We start from the raw sequence: 17,348 nt of genomic DNA, 5'->3' as shown, positions 1-17,348 counted from the left end.
GAAATACTCACTGCCAGCAGAAAAGGATGAGTGACGGGGTTTCCAGAACCCTCATCCAGGAAACATGAGACCAGGGCGGAGGCTGGAGAGCACTAGGATAGAGCCAGAAGATGGCTAGCTCTCCAAGGAGTTTTAAGATATTCTTAGTCAATTGTCAAGGCAGCCAGAACCCAGGTCAGGTAGCATAGAGTTGGAAGTACTGTCTGCTTCCCTTTCTTGAACTTATTCCTGTGATATCTATGGTTTGTGCTCAGCCTACCTTTTCAGAGAATATAAACAAGCCTTCAAGTCTGGCTGCCACCTGTTTCTGATATGCCTGGTGATGATTGCAACTTTCTTGAGACTCCTTGAAGGCAGTGTCTTGCAGGAAAGTGGGAGCTTACTGGGTCTGAGATAGAGAAAGTGAATGTCTCTATCTAAAGCCTTCATTCACTCATATATTCAGCTATGAATGCCTCATCCTGGCTCTACCATGTTCCATGCGTGTGTTGGGAGGAGATGTTGCTTAGCTAAGAGGCAAAGGTCTACATCAAATCCTGCCTCTGTCTCTTTCCTGTTGGGTAACTTTAGGAAGGGGATTCTATTTCTTTGAGATTCTTTTGATCTTTTTTGAAAAAAACATTGGACTAATAATACATGCAGGATTATGAATACTAAGCCTATTATCTCAAGGTTGTTGTGAGGTGTAGTAAGATACCTGAAGAGCTTTATAGTGGTATCTTACGGGTAGCAGACATTCCATGCATAGAATCCTATATTTAAATTGAAGTATTTTTAATACAGTATATAATTCGCCATTCTAATCATTTGAAAGTTTTTTACAATTCAGTACTTCTTATTATATTTATAATGTCTGCAACCATCACCACTATCTAGTTCCAAAACACATTCATAATCCAAAGAGAAATCCCTCTAACCCACTAAAAAAGCCACTTCCCCTTCCTCTGCCCTTAGCAGTATGTACTCTGCTTTCCATCTACATGGATTGATCTATTCTGAAGGATACAGCAAATGGAATCATAAATGTATGACTTTTGTACTTGACTTAGTACAATATTTTCAAGATTCATCCATGCTGTGGCATGAATTAGTGTAATTTCTTTTTATGACTGAATGATATTATACATAGATATTATATAATATAATATATTTTATATATATATATGCCACACTTGGTTCATTCATGTATAAGTTGATCACCATTGGAGTAATTTGGCTATTTTACCAGAAACATTCATGTACAGATTTCTCTGTGGTAATATGTTTTCACTTTTCTTGAGTTTTCACCTGGGAATTTTTGAGCAATTGCCAAACTATTTTTCACAGTGGCTTCCCCATTTTGCATTCCCACCAGGAGTGTATAGGGATTCTCGTTCCTCCACATTATCTCTAGTCTAGTCCTTGCTGTTTCCTCCTCTCTGTTTTTTCTAATTGTAGACATCCTGAATATAAAATGGCATCCTATTTAGTTTGTATCCCCATTTCCCTATTAACTGATGATCTTGAGCATCTTTTTGTATGTTTATTTTGGCTAGACCCAATGACATGGCTTCATGTAAGGTAACACATACTCCTGTGGAAGCTAGATGTCTAAGGAGATAGTTGTAGTGTAGTACAATAATATACAATAAAGAAAATATGTACAGTGTGGACGGCAGGAAGGAGGAGAGCATTACTGGTTAATGGAAGAACATGGAAACTGTGTATGACTACCATCATCTGTCATCCAGTCAAGAATGGACTCCTTAGAGTCAAGCTACTCCAAACCAGACAGCTAATCAGGTTTCTACCTCCAGATGCAAGCAAGAAATACGTACTGAACTCTGTCATTCACTGTTGTTGTTGCTGTGGTTTTGTCTGCCCAAGGCTCTGTTGTTTTCAAAGCACATTTACTGAGGTGTCTTGATGCGCACCTAAGATTAATGTTATATTTTCATTTCTACAGAAGGAGAAAAACAGTATGCAAGGAGATAACAGCTTGACAGACTTCTCACAGCTAGCTACAGAGTGGTAGAACTGGATGTGGAATCCAGGTTGTCTGACTCATAGTTCTTTCTACAGTGGAACACCTAACCTCAGCTCGCTTACCTTGGCAGTCAAGGCTACTTGTTCTCTAGCCCCAACCATCTCATCTTTCTTCTTGTCTATATGTAACTCCCCATCTTTTATTAATCAGTATATTTTCCCAATTTCCCCTTATGTATTCTGTTTCCCCCACTCAGTGTGGTCCACCTTCTCACTATATTTAAGTGGTTGTCCTCTAATGTGTACCAGCATTTTACGTATCATTCATTCTGGTCAAGTTCTTTACATACACACTGATCATCTTCACAGCATTCTGGTAATGTGAGTAGCAATACTTTAAGGAGTAAAGTATCTTAACTGAGATTGTCCAGCAAGTAGAGAGTCTGAATCAAATGCCCTCTCCTCTCTAAACCTTCCATGGTTCCACTGAAGTAAATTGTTAACTGAAAACCCTGAAGTGATCTCTTTTGCTCCTGAAATCCTCTAGCAGTTACTCCTCCAGATCCAGCTCAGTAGTGAACATCTTGGGTTAGTTATCTGTTCATGGCTTTTTGTTGTTGTTTTTTTTTTAAATCATGCACCCCAATCTGGGTGCTCATGTGTCTGTGTCTCCAGGTCACAGAGTCAACATTGAAGAGTGTAAATTCCTAGTAAATGTTAGGCTGACACATAGGAAGGAAGCTCTGGACCTGGGCTACATAATTAAGGTTCTTGTTTCCTATACTGACCTCTGAGACCCTGTGTAGTAGTGAGCTCTTCAGGATGGGAGCTCTGTCTCTTCTCATTCTCCTGTGTCTCTGGGTCTAATTGCTGCAGAGGTAAAGGTATAGAACTTCCCATATGGAACTTCATTGTGTCATCTGCCTTTTGAATGAGATCATCTGAGGATACTTTTCCATTCAAATAGTACTTTCCTTCTCCCTCGCTCTTTATATTTCACACCAACACAAGCCAAACTGGACAATTTCAGTCCAGGGATGCAAAGCATAACATGCCATTGCTATATTTGCCCTGAAACTTGTCAAACTGAAGATCAACTAAAGAGCTTTGATCTCAAAACACATCAGAAGTCCAAATAGCACTCTTATCATCTGTCTTGGTGTCTCTCTCTCTCTCTCTCTATCTCTCTCACTCTCTCTCTGTCTCTCTCCTTCCTTTCTCTCTCCCTCTCTCTCTTTCTTTCCCCTCTCTCTCCCTCCCTCTCTCTCTCTCTCTCTCCATTTTTCCTTCCTCCCTTCATCCCTCTCCATCCTTCTTCTCCCTTTTTCTCCACATATGTGTACATACCTTATCCTAGGATAAATCGATCTAAAGTACTTTTTTAGACCTTTACAATTTAGCAGCTTTGTAATATTAGAGTCAACAGTGGTTTGTAGGAGTGAAGCTATTGCTCTTTTAGAAATACCCAAGTCTCCATTGTTGTTCGTGCCTAACTCATCAGATGTGTTTTACAGGCATAAAGAGAACAAGAACAAGTCATTTTTGTGGAAACAGAAACCAAGGAGTTTGCCTCTGGTCAATGGGAAGGGCCTTTTCATCAGTGAGGGGTTGATAATTCGGACCTCTTCTTTTTTTTCTGGGCATTTCTTTTATACTCCATACCCTGCCTAAGTTACTCCAATTTTAAATTAAATCTTTACTTACCTTATACTTGGGAAACAGATGGTTCAGGACTATTGACAATACCACGCATGTGCCATTCATGGAGTGCCCAGTGTGCTCCCATCCTCAGAACTTTTGCTACAGAGGAGAATCCTGGGCACTGCAAGACTAGAGACTTGTTCCCTTCAGCTCTCCCTGTTATGGAAGAGCCCAGGGTCATACTCTGGCCTTTTTGATACCAGAGTCTATACCAGAGTCTCCACCTTTGACTAGCCAGAAAGACAGCAGTTAGTACATTCATTCATAAGCCTTCTTTTTTCAGCTTTACTAGCAAGTTGTGGCCTAGAAGAGATATAAGAGAAAGTTTAACATGAGTTTGCATACATGCACACGTACCTGCACAGACATACACAAACACATACACTCATATACTCTCACATAAAAAAGATGCTTGGAAGCTGGGTGCCAGTGGCTCATGCCTATAATCCTAACTCAGGAGGCTGAGATCTGAGGATCACGGTTCAAAGCCAGCCTGAGCAGGAAAGTCCGTGAAACTCTTATCTCCAATAAACCACAAGGAAAACCAGAAGTGGTGCTGTAGCTCAAGTGGTAGAGCGCTCATCTTGAGCCGAAGAGCTGAGGGACAACGCCCAGGCCCAGAGTTCAAGCCCCATGACCAACAGACAAAAAAAAATGCTTAGAGACTGAGTTTAATCAGTTTGGGCTACATGCCACACCATACATTGGCCAACATGTTAGAAAATGCATGGAAAATATATGGTGGGAATCTACATATAAGAAACAGCTATATAAGGAATAGGAATTCCCAAAGTCTCATTTCAATCTCAGAACACAAACTATATTACCATGAGGGGCCAGATCCAGAGTGGGTTCACATTTCTCTCTCTGGAGACTTCTCATTTGAACTTTTACTTTTGATATATCTAGTGAGATATCTGGGAAGTGCATTTTTAAGTCTTTGCAGAAGCAAAATAAAATCCTTAAATTCTCTGAGGTTGAGTTTAAACAATGAGAAAGTAAGGAGAAATAATATCCCCTTGTGTTTGGATAGCACTTCACAGTTTTAGCACACTTTCGTATATGTTGTGAGCACACAGAAGCAGTGGGCCATGTGCCAGAGGCCTGTTTTCTACTCCTGGCTCTTCCTCAAATTCATGACTTGCCCCTCTCCTCCTCTAGATTTAAATTTCCTCATCTGTGAAATGAGAGAGTTGGAGCAGTCTCTCACCGAAGTCCACCCAACTTTGTCATCAACTTCTTGATACTATCAAGAAGACAATAAACATTACTCATTAGTCTGCCTGTAGCTGCCTTTCCTCAGTCTGTCTTTCATCCAGCTGTTAGAGAGTTCCATGCCCTTCCAGAACTCTCTCCTTGTACCTGCTGGTACCTTAACTGCCAGAAACCTACCGTGTTTTCCTGGGAAGATGGTTGGCTTAGCGAATGTCTTTGTTATTGAAGGATTCATGTGCCACTTAACCTCAGACCAGATGGTAAGTCTAGGGGCCACTGAAATTCCAAGATTCTGGAAATCCATACGAGGCTCCCCTTTAAAATAGACTTGAGAAATCCCTAAGCAGATTGATTGGATGCTATCACACATCCTTGATCTTAGATACAGACCTGTGCTGTGGCTTTTGAGGTCCCTGCATGCAGGACAGTACAGGCCTTGAATTTATTTGCATTTCCTTCTTAACTGGTCTGGCCTCAATCATTTTCTAGAACTTAGGTTTGGGGCTTACTGAGCATTTTGATCCATAAACAACTTTTGTTCTCTTGATATGCATTTTAGAAGACAAATCTGACCTTGAAAACAGTGTGATGCAGAAGAAAATAAAAATTCCAAAACTTTCTCTCAGTCACATAGAAGAAGATGGGGAGGTTAAAGATTACGGGGAAGAAGACTTACAGCTTAGACACATCAAGGTAACAAAAATCTTTGCTTTTCTTGGATGTATGTGAGAGATTTTTCATATTTCTCATAGCTGAATAATTCCAACCTGCCCCCCTTCCATATGTAAATGTCCGCTGGTGTCATTGGCCATGGTTTTTTTTTCCCAGGGTGGAGGAGGGTTGGGACAGCACGCATGTAATTGCCTTGCTGGCACACATTTCCAGGAAGCCCTCATTTATGTTGTGCCACCAAGCACAGTCCTGTTTGCAGTCTATGCTGGGCATTTATAATAGTGTTCATGTCACTAGCTCACAGCTCTGGAGAGGTCACTGCTGAGTTCCATGAATGATGACCTTGGAAAGCTGTTTAGAGCCAGTCACCATCAGATTGTCCCAAGTTGCAAGGGTACACTCATTGGGAAGAGATATAAACAAGGTACACAGAGAGCATTTGTGGACCCCTGGGTTAGATGGAAATTTTTAAATGAGGTTGTGTTTCCTTGCTGTCTGCCCCAGTTGGTCTGTTCCACCCCTCACTTTGAGAATCTGCTGGAAATATTGTTCAGTGTGTTAGCTTGTGTATGTGTGCATGTGTGTGTGTGGGGTGTGTGTGTGTGTGTGTGTGTGTGTGTGTGTGTGTGTGTGTGTGTACAATGGATATCCCAGAGGAGGGAAAAAAATGAACAAAAAGATGGATGACTTCTACCTTGACTCTGATCTGAGACACAGGTCAAGGATGTTTAGAAGGCATAGGCCAGAAGATACATTTGAACTTAATACACAGCATTTGTTGCATTCCTGCCTAGGACCTGGTCCAGTACTAGCCCTTAGAGTCATGGAGATTAGCCAGATGTTGTTCTTGTGCCCAGCATTCTTGTAATATAGTGCTAGAGACAGATTTCTTGGAGATTATTACAGTGGAGTTGATAAATCCAGCTACACTAGAAGACTAACCCAGCAGATAAAACAACATAGGAGTTTGTTACCTTACTTAATCTTAGAATTCTGTTTTGCTTTGTTTTCCTTTAAAGTCCCACAGTTTAGTTAAGCAGTCAAATTAGGCTTGATTGACATAGTTAATGCACAGAATCTTGTGTCCACCTTTCATTAGTGCCCTCAGCTGAGCTCCTATCCCTCCAGACCTGGGTGAAGAATTTAGTTTCCTGGAACTCACGCTGCCTTTAATGGAAGCTTTGTCTACTTGAGATGGAATTTCCTCAGACTCTCAAAGCCCTAATCCTGTGTTAATTCTCTTCTAAATAAATTTTCTTTCTATGTATGTCTTGCTGACTGAGAGGCTGGGGTTAGGAGTTTGCTTCCAGTTTCTGGTCTGTCTGGAATGCAACTCTCCCCATGCTCCCAAATATAGTCCTTCCCCTCCCTGGTCTCAGTTTCCTCACCTGTAAAAGAACCTTTCAAACTGAAAATACCTTCCAGTAGCATTCTTTGAAGTTTCCAATTGAATAAACATTTATCAAGCTCCTGCTAAGTGCCAGTTCTGAGTGAGAAGGGAGTGGAGAATGAGAGAAAATAAGACACATTTACTGCATTGGAGTAGAGTAGATTAGGATTTTTAACATTCCACCTAAAACATTCTTTAAAAAGTTACATGTTGGAACACCTTTTAAAAAATATGTTTGAAATACTTACAGTGCGACCCACCCCCATTTCCATCCATGACTTGGGCTGGCCTAGTTTCTTCCATATTTTCAACAAATACATATTGGGACCTTCCCCCGCCCTCCCCCCCCCCCACATACATAAAAGTGGCTGTCCAGGCATTTTGGGGGTGGGGGGCTGAGGAAATTAGAAGGGTGGGTCATGGTCCAAAGGGGCTTTTGCTAAGTGTCTGTGCAGGTTTCTTCAAGCACTCATGTTCTGTGGTTCTGTGATTCTAGGATTGTCTGGGGAAGTATTGAGCTGCAGACCAAGAAAGTCCCAGCTGCCCTTGCCTGAACTGATTCTCGTTGTCCTACACAGAGACCTGAAGGGCGGAAGCCGAGCGACGTGGCGCACAAGAGCATCGAGGCAGTGGTGGCCCGGCTAGAGAAGCAGAACGGCTTGAGCCTGGGCCACAACAGTTGTCCCGAAGAGGTCTTCGTGGAGGCCTCACCAGGCACGGAGGACATGGACAGTCTGGAGGACGCTGTGGTGCCCCGGGCTCTGTATGAGGAGCTGTTACGCAACTACCAGCAGCAGCAGGAAGAGATGAGACACCTCCAGCAGGAGCTGGAGCGGACTCGGAGGCAGCTGGTGCAACAGGCCAAGAAGCTCAAGGAATACGGGGCGCTGGTGTCTGAGATGAAGGAGCTACGCGACCTCAACCGGAGGCTCCAGGATGTGCTGCTCCTGCGACTTGGCAGCGGTGAGTGCCCCAAGCAGGCCATCAGCCATCCTACCTGTAGCGAGGCTCCATGGAGCTCCCCTTCTGAGAGGGGTGGGGAAGAGGCTGTCAAGAGGTGCCCTGGAGTCCAGGGAAAGGTGGAGATGTACCCCCACAGAGCTGCTGTCCTCTTTCAGGGAATCTGACAGGAGCTCATGAATGACACACAGGGCACATTGCAGTGGGCACCTTGGGAAATAGGACCCAGAGACCAGATATTTATTTCTGCTCATCTTTGCATTCATGCGGCAAGGGACAATACCGGGGGAGTTTAGAGTTCCTCTCCAAAGAGATCTCAGGTCTGTAAAGAGAACTGGACATAATCCTGAAAATGTGAATTACTGTAGGCCAGAAAATGAGAAATACCACACCAAAGATGCCTTTAAAATGATTGATTGAGAGGACCGAGTGTAGACAGCCCTATGTGCAGAAAGCAAACCTTGGGAAGGATCAGGGCTGTGAAAGCTGGGCAGTTTTCCTCTTCCCAAAGCAGAGGGCAAGTGCAGTATTGAGAGTATGGAGAGACACCTGGAGCATGCTGAGGACATTGCAGATGATGGAAGGTCTTGAAAACTACCAGCCTGGGAAGCTGGGACCCGGCAGAAGGGAAGACACGGGAAGCATTCAGAAAGCTTTCAGGGAACTAGGATTGAGGCTTAAGTGGTAAAGCACTGACATAGCAAGCATGAGACCCTTAGACCCTGAGTCCAGCCCCTAGTGCTGCCCCTCTCCCCTCCAAGAAGATTTCAGATGCAGAGGGAGGGGTGCTGTAACTCAATGGAAGAATGCTCACCTAACATATGTGAAGCAAGCTTCACTCAGGACTGCAAAGGTAAGTTAGTAAGTAGATAACGAAATAAATACAAGTAAACAAATAAGTAAATGGAAGCTTGTGAGCTAGAAGGCACGTCACTCAGGAAGACTACAGTCAAGACAGATAAAAATTCCCTTAGTTTTTTCATAGAAGAATTTTTAAAGCTTTTACAAGCTTCTCAGCCTGATTTTTAACTAACTAGGCTTTTAGGTTTTCTCACCCAAAGTAGTTTAGAAATGGGAGTGAGAGGAAATCTGAAAGACAAAACAGCCTTGAAAACAGGATGCAAAGTCAGAAAAGCTCCTGAAGAACATAATTACCATGTCTTGTGAAAAGCAGACCCCAGCCAGAACTGAGGAAATCACTTCCCACAAGTTCACAGCCTTTGTGGCTTTCAGGACAATAATTAACCCTGCATCAGAGAGTTTTACTTGAAAATTAGAATAATCTGAACTAGAACACAGGTTCTTTCTCCAATAGACTATTTCTTTTAAGAGAATGGGGGGATTGTGGTTCTAGGACTACGTGGGCAGAAAGACCCACAAGATTCTAGAGGAGGGCAGCTGGAAGCAGTGGCATGCACCTATGATCCTGGGCAACTATAAGAACCATAACAGTAGAACAGTCCAGGGATATACTGTGAGACCTGGTCCTAAAAATAATGAGCTGGAATCACAAATGGAATACTACTCAACAACAGAATGCCAGCCTAGCTACTACAAGTCCCTATGTGCAAATTCCAGTACCGTTAATATAGATAATATATTTAATCTGTTAATCTAGATCGTGTATTTATGTGCAAAGCTCTCTTCCTCTTAGATAATAATTCTGCCTTTTACATTTGCAAGAGCAGTTTGTTTCTTTTTAAAGTGTGTTCCTTAGGTAGTGTCTTAATAGATTTCAAGGAGTGAGCAGAGAGGCCTTTTCTGGCCCGTGTTGTGGAGAGGAAACACTAGAGTGAGGCTCATCAGAGTCACTGCAGAAGTGAGGCAGCCATCCATGCATCTTACACATCACCTGGTTCATGGCCTGGTAATTTTCCCACTCCTCAACCTTGCCTTCCAAGTTTGTCTTGTCTGTCTAGGTTCACAGGGACACTAAAGTTTACATGTGCTTTGTAACTTCAAAAGTTATTGAAGTTCTCCGTTGAGATCAAACTTCAAAGAGGAACCATGACTGTAAAAAATTTTAAAGCTATGTTGGTGTTGGAGTGGGGGTGGAAAATAGGGAGAGAACAGAAATTTTCAGGGAGAGAAAAAAAATGTTCTCAATCTTCAAATGACTAATTTTTATTTTCACTGTACTGAGCATGTTGTACCTCTTGAAAATCTCCTTGGCGAGGGGAGCACACTCCCCATAGAACCTCTCTACCATCACTTCAGATCTACCTGCTTTGCAAGTTAAGAGCTGAGAGGAAACGCTAGAAACCACTCCTGTTCTTAGAACATAAGACACTGCATTTTGTATCAGTGTACCCCTCTTTTCATCTTGATACACTTAAGACAAACTTAGTCCTAGCCATAGGATAAAGGCATATATCCTTGACTTTTCTAGGCTTTTCAAGCTCACAAGCCTCAAAAGCCATTGTAGGGCCAGTAGCTAGCTCTTCTCTCATCTGTGTCACTGTTGTCTTCACAGTATGATGGATCCAAGCCACAGCCACATATGGAGTTCCCACCAGGTTGCAGAGGCTTATGCTCTCCAGGCAGTAGGCATCCTGGAAGTCATATGCTTATTGTTCCTGACCTGTGAAACCCTAAAGTCTATATTTTTAAATCATATTAATTGGGGAATGGAAATGTGTTAAGTTCTAAGACAAACCCACAAGAGTCTTCGTGATAAAGTATATAAGAGGAGGTTGTGTATTTTAATGGAAAGAGTCACCTTTGGAACCAAGCAGTCCTGGATTAAAATCCCAGTTCCCCTACTCTAACTCTATGACTTTGGAAGTCTTTATTTCTTCCTTCACCTTCCCTCTGTTCTGTCACAGATACTTACTAGTCTCCTCCTGTGGACCAGGCATTTTGCCCAGTGCTGAGAGTTCAATAGATTTGGAAAATATCCTTTGCCCTTTGCCCTTGAAGAGCTCAGAGACTGGTGGAAACAACCAAAGACAGCATAATACATAAATAAATGCCACATAGGACAAAAACATAGAAAATTATAGGAAGGATAGAGGACAGAGGAAGGATACCTACCATGTCTGGGCATCAGCGAGGTAAAGGTTCCTAAAGGAAAAGGCCTAAAGCCAGAAGGAGTAAGCGTGGGAGGAGGAGGAGCAGCCCAGGCAGCCAGCCTACCCTGATCCTTGGTGCTCTCTTCTATACAGTGTCCCCTTTATAGCTTTATAGCACACAGCTTAGTGGTGCCTAGCTCTGTTGGTGCTCAATTACTGCTAGATAAGCAAAGGCAATGTCTAGTTCAGCTAATTCCCTCAACCAATAAATATCCGTGGGTAGTTAACTAACATCTCTGCCCCTCAGTATCTTCTTTGATTATAGAAGATTAAAGGAGGTGTGTGTGTGTGTGTGTGTGTGTGTGTGTGTGTGTGTGTGTGTGTGTGTTGCTTCTCTCAACAAACATTTTTTAAATACTTTCTAATCCCAGAAATTTAGGGCAATAGAAAATACAAAATAAAGGCATTAGAAACAGACAAAAGGTAGAAATGGGGTAAAGAAATATGTGATTAAAATACAGGGTAGCCATGTTCCAGTGGCTTACACTTATAATCCTGTCTACTCAGGAGTCTGAGATCTGAGGATCTTGGTTTGAGGCCAGCCCAAGCAGACAAATCCAAGGGACTGTAATCTCCAATTAACCAGCAAAAAATTGAAAGTGTGAGTGTGGCTTGAATGGTAGATTGCCAGCCTTGAACAAATAAGCTATGGAGAATGTGAGGCCCTGGGTTTAAAACCCCCAAGTACTGGCATAAAAACAAAACAACAACAAAAAAAAAGAAGCAGGATACCACATTATAAGAAAAGGACTAGCATTTCCAGATGGTGCTGTCTGCTAGGGAGTCTGGGAAAATCTACTAGGATAATAGCTTCTGATCCATAGACACCACTAAGAAAAATGTCAAAAAAAAAAAAACAAAAAAACAGCCAAAAAGTAAGAGACCCTGTCCAACTCCTGACTCTACATGCCCTCCATGGTGCCCCATCTAGCGTGGGTTCGATTTGATGACTTGGCTTGCCATCCTCTGCCGCTCCTTCTGCCTGGCTTGACCATTCTGCTAAGAGGCCTCACCTACCCTTTTACCAAGGGGCCAAACTCTAGCTCCTTTGTTCAACTTGGGTTCTAGATCATTCACAAGTAGATTCAGAAACCATATCAGGATACGCTCAGTTGTTAAAAAGAACTCTAGCATTGAAGAATCTTTGCTGACTTGAGATAGTGGACTCCTTCCTATATGTGATAGGATGGGGCTAGAAGAAAAGCCCAGAAACACAGAGAGCAGCAACCCCAGCTCCCAAGAGTTGAAATGGATACACAGAAGAAGGGGAGTATGGAAGAGTCTTCTCTGGATGGCTTATATCTTCATATGTGCATTTACTCATATAACATATAAATATGTTATAAAACATATTTATCAGGAAAGATTTCCTACAACATGAAGTGCCAGAGCTATGAAAGAACCTAGAGAGGACCATGTCTGTTCATTCATTCTGTTAGTGAAAAGACAAGCCCAGAAAGTATCACCAGTTCTTTCCAGAGGCTCCTTCAACCCACTGTGCTTTTCTCAGAACTGCTACACCACCTGGTCATTTTTAAATTAACCCTTAGGCTTTTCACCAATGAAGGGGTGAATCCACAGCCCTTCAAAAACTCATATCTTTGTAAGACAGAAGCTTCCTTTCTGATGATCTCAGCTAGAAACAGCTCTTTCTGGTGGGACAGAAACTCAAGCTCAGGACTTGGGACAGTATCAAAATCCAATGGAGAAGCATAAGTAGAATTTAGCCTTATGACCAGTATAGTAGCATAAATGTTCAATAAATACTTGTCCTCTTTCTTTTTTTTCCTTTTCTTGTCCACCTTTCCCAAAGAAACAAATGCCATCTGGGTACCAATGGCACATGCCTATCATTTTAGCTATTCAGGAGGCTGAGTCTGAGGATCACAATTCAAAGCCAGCCAAGACAAGAAAGACTGTGAGATTGTTATCTCCAATTAATCACCAAAACTAGAAGTGGATCTGTGGCTCAATTGGTAGAGCAGCAGCCTTGAGTAGAAAAAAGTTAAGGGACAGTGCCCAGACCCTGAGTTCAAGCCCCAGTAATGGCAAAATGGGGGGAAGGGCAAATGACAGGGATGCTGAAAGCATGATCATATTCAGATTTACAATTGAAGACTTATTTTTATATTTGCATTTTCCTTCATTCTCTGAGATTATGTTTTGTGCTAAGATGGGGTTAGATACTAGAAATGTAGAAATAAGTAAGAAAGAATCCTCAAAAAATAAAAATATTCACAAGCTAGTGGATTAAAGTATTTTAAACTAGGAGGGTAGGGAAGGTAAGGCAACTGTGAATAATACAGGGCCTTACTGTCTCCTCAGCCACCATATTCCCTGTGCATAGCAAGCAAAGACCAAAGCTTAGGAATCATGCTCATCTTTGTTTGTTGTTGTTGCTGAACACCAAATACACTTTAGCTAGTGTCATTTATTTTGCTGAGAGTCAGGTAACATAACTTCAAGTAAAGCTCTAAGAAGCTCTGTGAGGATTGGAGAGGAGTAGGCATAATCCTTGCATTGAGGATGCACACAGGTCTAATGGAGGCATAAGCCTGGACACAGCTTGACACCAGGCAGAATAAAATCAGCACTGTAATTTCCGAAAGGGGGCAGGTGATTATAGATGTTGTGTGTACTTTGTCAAGGAATGTAGAAAGAAATGATGGATTCTGACCAGAAAAAGCATAGATAATAAGAATAATAACAGTAATTTGCATGTGCTTGGTATTTGATAGGATGCAAAGCACCTTGACATTTTTATCTCATTGGACTATTCCAGCAGCCTCATTGCAAGGCCAGGTAGGGATTATTATCTCCATTTGAGAGAAGACAGTGTGAAAAAAAGAGATAATGTCCCTGTTGGCTAGATCATAAGCTGTTTGAAATGTTTGAGGGAGAAAGCCATTGTGGCCTGCATATCTGTCCTGGCTCTTCAGAGTTGAATTGTTAACACCCCTGTAACCCTTATTTATGCCTTGTGTTCTGTCCAAGGTCTGTTAAAATGCCAGCTTTGATCTTTTAAAATCCTTTGTGGTCCATGCTGGCTTCTTTAAACCCAGGTCTCTGCTGGCGCCTTCGAAAAGGCAGCTAATGTCAGCCAAATGCTGCCTGTTGATTTCTCTCTGTACTGGAATCAATCTGGTCTTTGGCAATAAATATTATTTGAGTTTGAATCTCAACTCTATTCATTCATTACCTGTGTACTTTTAACCAAATGATTTATCTATTCTGAGTGTTTTCTCTTCTGTAAACTGGGTATCTTTAAAGCTCACCACATTAGGCAGGAGAGTCTGCATGGACCCAGAGGTCAAAATACTGGGATTTTGAACTTTGGCTTTTCCATGTTCTAATTTAGTTACCTTAGGCAGCTGTCTTTGCTTTCAATGTCTTAGTTTTCCTCTGTAAGCAGAGTCAATGATGGTACTAACTGTTATAGTTCTACCATTCTGAAGAGGATTAAATCAGCAAATGCAGTAAACATGGGTGCCTAGTGGCTGGCCCATATGCTTAGTAGGTCCCATAGTGCCACGTAGAGTCATTTGAGGATGTATCTGTAATGCTTGCCATATATATGTGTGATTGGCTCATCTTAATCTTTGCTTAATCCCTAAAGACTCCTGGAAATTTCCTACTTTATCTTGTAAGTCCTCAGAAATCATATGAGAGTAGTCTAGTTTACAATTGTGTCTGCTCTGTGGTTTTTAGAGTTCTCCATCTTTCCTGTCTCAATTTTCTACCTTTGCATCTCCAGTTCTTTTGAAAAAATATTTTTATTATCTTTCAACAAAACAATTTATAAATATAATGTGTCTTGATCAATGTCACCCCTTTCAACACCCTTCCCAACCCACTTCTTTCCCTCACTTTTCTTAATTCTCTAGGGTATTGAATTTTCTTTTGCCAGTTAACAAAGCAGATTTTGTATATAATGCACCTTAATCTGTGTCATCCCTTCAACATTTATATCTATGTCCTCCTACCTCTTCCCTTATTTTTCTGAATTTTGCGGTACATGAAATTACTTCTTGACTGCTTCATTTCCCTGCTTCATTCATCACACCATGTCCCCTTATCACCAAACCCCTCTTGCAACTACCCATTTTGATTCCTCAGCACCACATAAGCAAAAAGAAAAAAGCCGGAAGTGGTGCTGTGGCTCAAGTGGTAGAGCGCTAGCCTTGAGCTGAGGAGCTGAGGGACAGCGCCCAGGTACCAGATCTCCCCCCCCCGCCCCCCGGCAAAAAAAAGAATTATACTATTTGAGCCACTTTCATTTCTTGATAATTCCTTTTGACCCTATCTATTCTATCAGGCATCACCAGTTATAGCTCAATTTCTTCTTTGCCTCCTTCTGAGGCCTGTTTATCTTAAAGTGTTTTGCCATTTCTTTTCAGCCTTCAGTTCATTCTCATCAATGAGCAGGAACACTTAAAGAATTGGGCTCCCAGAAAGGGCTGAAGAGGATGGGCAGGAGACATCAACCAGTAAGGTGTTCATATCCCCATTGTAGAGATAAGGCCCAGAGATCTCAGTTTGCCTCTTTAATACAGTTAGATAGAGCAATTCCAAAACCTACTGGGTCCTATATCCTCTCCACTTGAATGCCAAGAAGAGATTGAGTAGTGAGACCTAAAATACTTTATCTGAAAGATACTGATCATCTTCTGCTTTGAAGGACTGTCATGCACAGTTTGCCAAATTAGAATTAGTCACAGTTCATACCAGATTATTTTTAAAGTCACTTTCAGAGTTCCAAATATTTTAGGATCCTCCTTTGCCTTTTTCTCTAGAGTCTTATTTTCCTGGGGACATTGAAGATGCAGATGAGGCAAGTCTCTGTTAAATTATTAAAATAGCTAGAACATCCAAAGGAATTTCTGGGATTTGCCATCTATATTACCTTGTTACAGGGTTGTTTTCTGCTGGATTTGACAGGAAATGCAAGTGGGAAAGGGTTCATTATAGGCAACTGGCTGGCCTGTTTAAATATCTGCCTAGGGCCAGACACTAAGAACTTTTGATACATGAAATCATCTCAATAGTAGATAGGCTCATCAGTTGAGGAAACAGGCTCAAAGAGATTAGGTAACTTGCCTGAGGCTGCACACCCAGAAAATGGTACGAACGGGCTTCAGGCCAAGGCCTGTCTTGCTTTTCTCTGGTTCAGGGAGCATTTTGCAACATTGTCCCCTCCTCTGCCTGCCTCACCATTAGATTTCCTCCATATATCACAATGGGTTATGGGCTGTAAGACCCTTGAACTGTCTGATGGATGTTTTTTGCTTAATTGAAACATCCACTATTTCTTCATAGTTTCTTCCTTTCCAGGCTGAATGACCTCAAGATACCAACCAGAAAATTCTTTGAGTTTTCATAGAAATTATTTCTAGTGAAAACCCAATCCAACCTTTAACTCTCATTGTAGGCTGGGAAAGTGAAGCTTAGAAAGGGGAAAGTACATGTCTGTGCCTGTGCCATATATAATCTGAATATGATCATCATAAATCAGTGGCAGTTGACATTCTGTTAACATGGATGGATAGAATTGTTCTAGTCACCAGGATTGAGCAAGGGCCCAGTGGCTAGCCACACCCTTCTTGCTGAATCAGGGAACTATTTGAGTTTGGGAGGAGGTCATTCTCAAGACATTCTCAAGTTTATTCACTTAGCCCTGCCTTCTGCTCAGGAAAAGAAGACCCCTAGAACCTCCCTACCAACCGATTACCTGAGATCCTGTAAAATCCCTTGGAGATGAGAGCTTATTGCATGCCTTCCAGCATTCCTATCCCCTTATAGTACAGATCTGACCATAGGGGAATGTTCTTCTGTCCCAGTCCCTTTGCTGGGCAAAAAGGGTGACATAGCTAAGAACCTGTCATAGTCTTAGAAAAACAGAAATCTTATCAACAACTGGACTGCACTATGAGTCTTACTTTGCCCCGATCCCATGACTGAACAAGACCACAAATTCAGGAATTGAGTTGTATTTATACTATTAACGAGGATGTAAATGCTATCTCTGACAATAGGAGTCTGGGCAAAGATTAAGTGTTTTGTAAGAGATGCTGGCTTATTCAGGGAACTGGACGTAGTTTGTGGCTGAACTGCACAGTGAAGGAGTGCTGAGAGAGAGGTGAGGCTACAGAGGTGAAGAGGAGCAGGTGGTTCACAGGGCTCTGTACACAGCTCCCCACCCCGCGCACACACACACATATACATTGGAATAACCTGGGGTATAGTCCCCAGCCCCAAATTTCTATTTCCCTCTGGCCTAGTCAAATCAATCCACAATCACTGAGCCAAGATGAATTCTCTATGCTCCCTACCGGAAGGTCCATGGCCTCAAGGAAACACCAGCCAAAGGCCAAGAG

The 17,348-nt window shown here is 42.1% G+C and overlaps 2 protein-coding genes across 3 annotated transcripts in view; both read left to right on the top strand.

The window, feature by feature from the left end:
- Nucleotides 1-17,348, top strand: part of Agbl4 (ATP/GTP binding protein-like 4) — a 977,755-nt gene that overhangs the window by 761,697 nt on the left and 198,710 nt on the right. The gene's annotated exons all lie outside the window — the stretch shown is intronic.
- Nucleotides 1-17,348, top strand: part of Bend5 (BEN domain containing 5) — a 50,354-nt gene that overhangs the window by 10,383 nt on the left and 22,623 nt on the right. The window contains exons 2-3 of one of the 2 annotated variants that reach the window (XM_013016962.1): nucleotides 5,441-5,574; nucleotides 7,522-7,906. In XM_013016962.1, coding sequence (XP_012872416.1) covers nucleotides 5,441-5,574; nucleotides 7,522-7,906 — 519 coding nt within the window. Of the gene's footprint in view, nucleotides 1-5,440; nucleotides 5,575-7,439; nucleotides 7,907-17,348 lie in introns of both variants that reach the window. The other variant, XM_013016963.1, reaches the window with a different exon arrangement.

The sequence above is a fragment of the Dipodomys ordii genome, unplaced genomic scaffold (assembly GCF_000151885.1).
Source record: "Dipodomys ordii isolate 6190 unplaced genomic scaffold, Dord_2.0 Scaffold33, whole genome shotgun sequence".
In the NCBI taxonomy this organism is placed as follows: Eukaryota; Metazoa; Chordata; class Mammalia; order Rodentia; family Heteromyidae; genus Dipodomys; species Dipodomys ordii.
The sequence above is the reverse complement of the archived record's forward strand: the minus strand, read 5'-3'. Positions and strand labels throughout refer to the sequence as shown.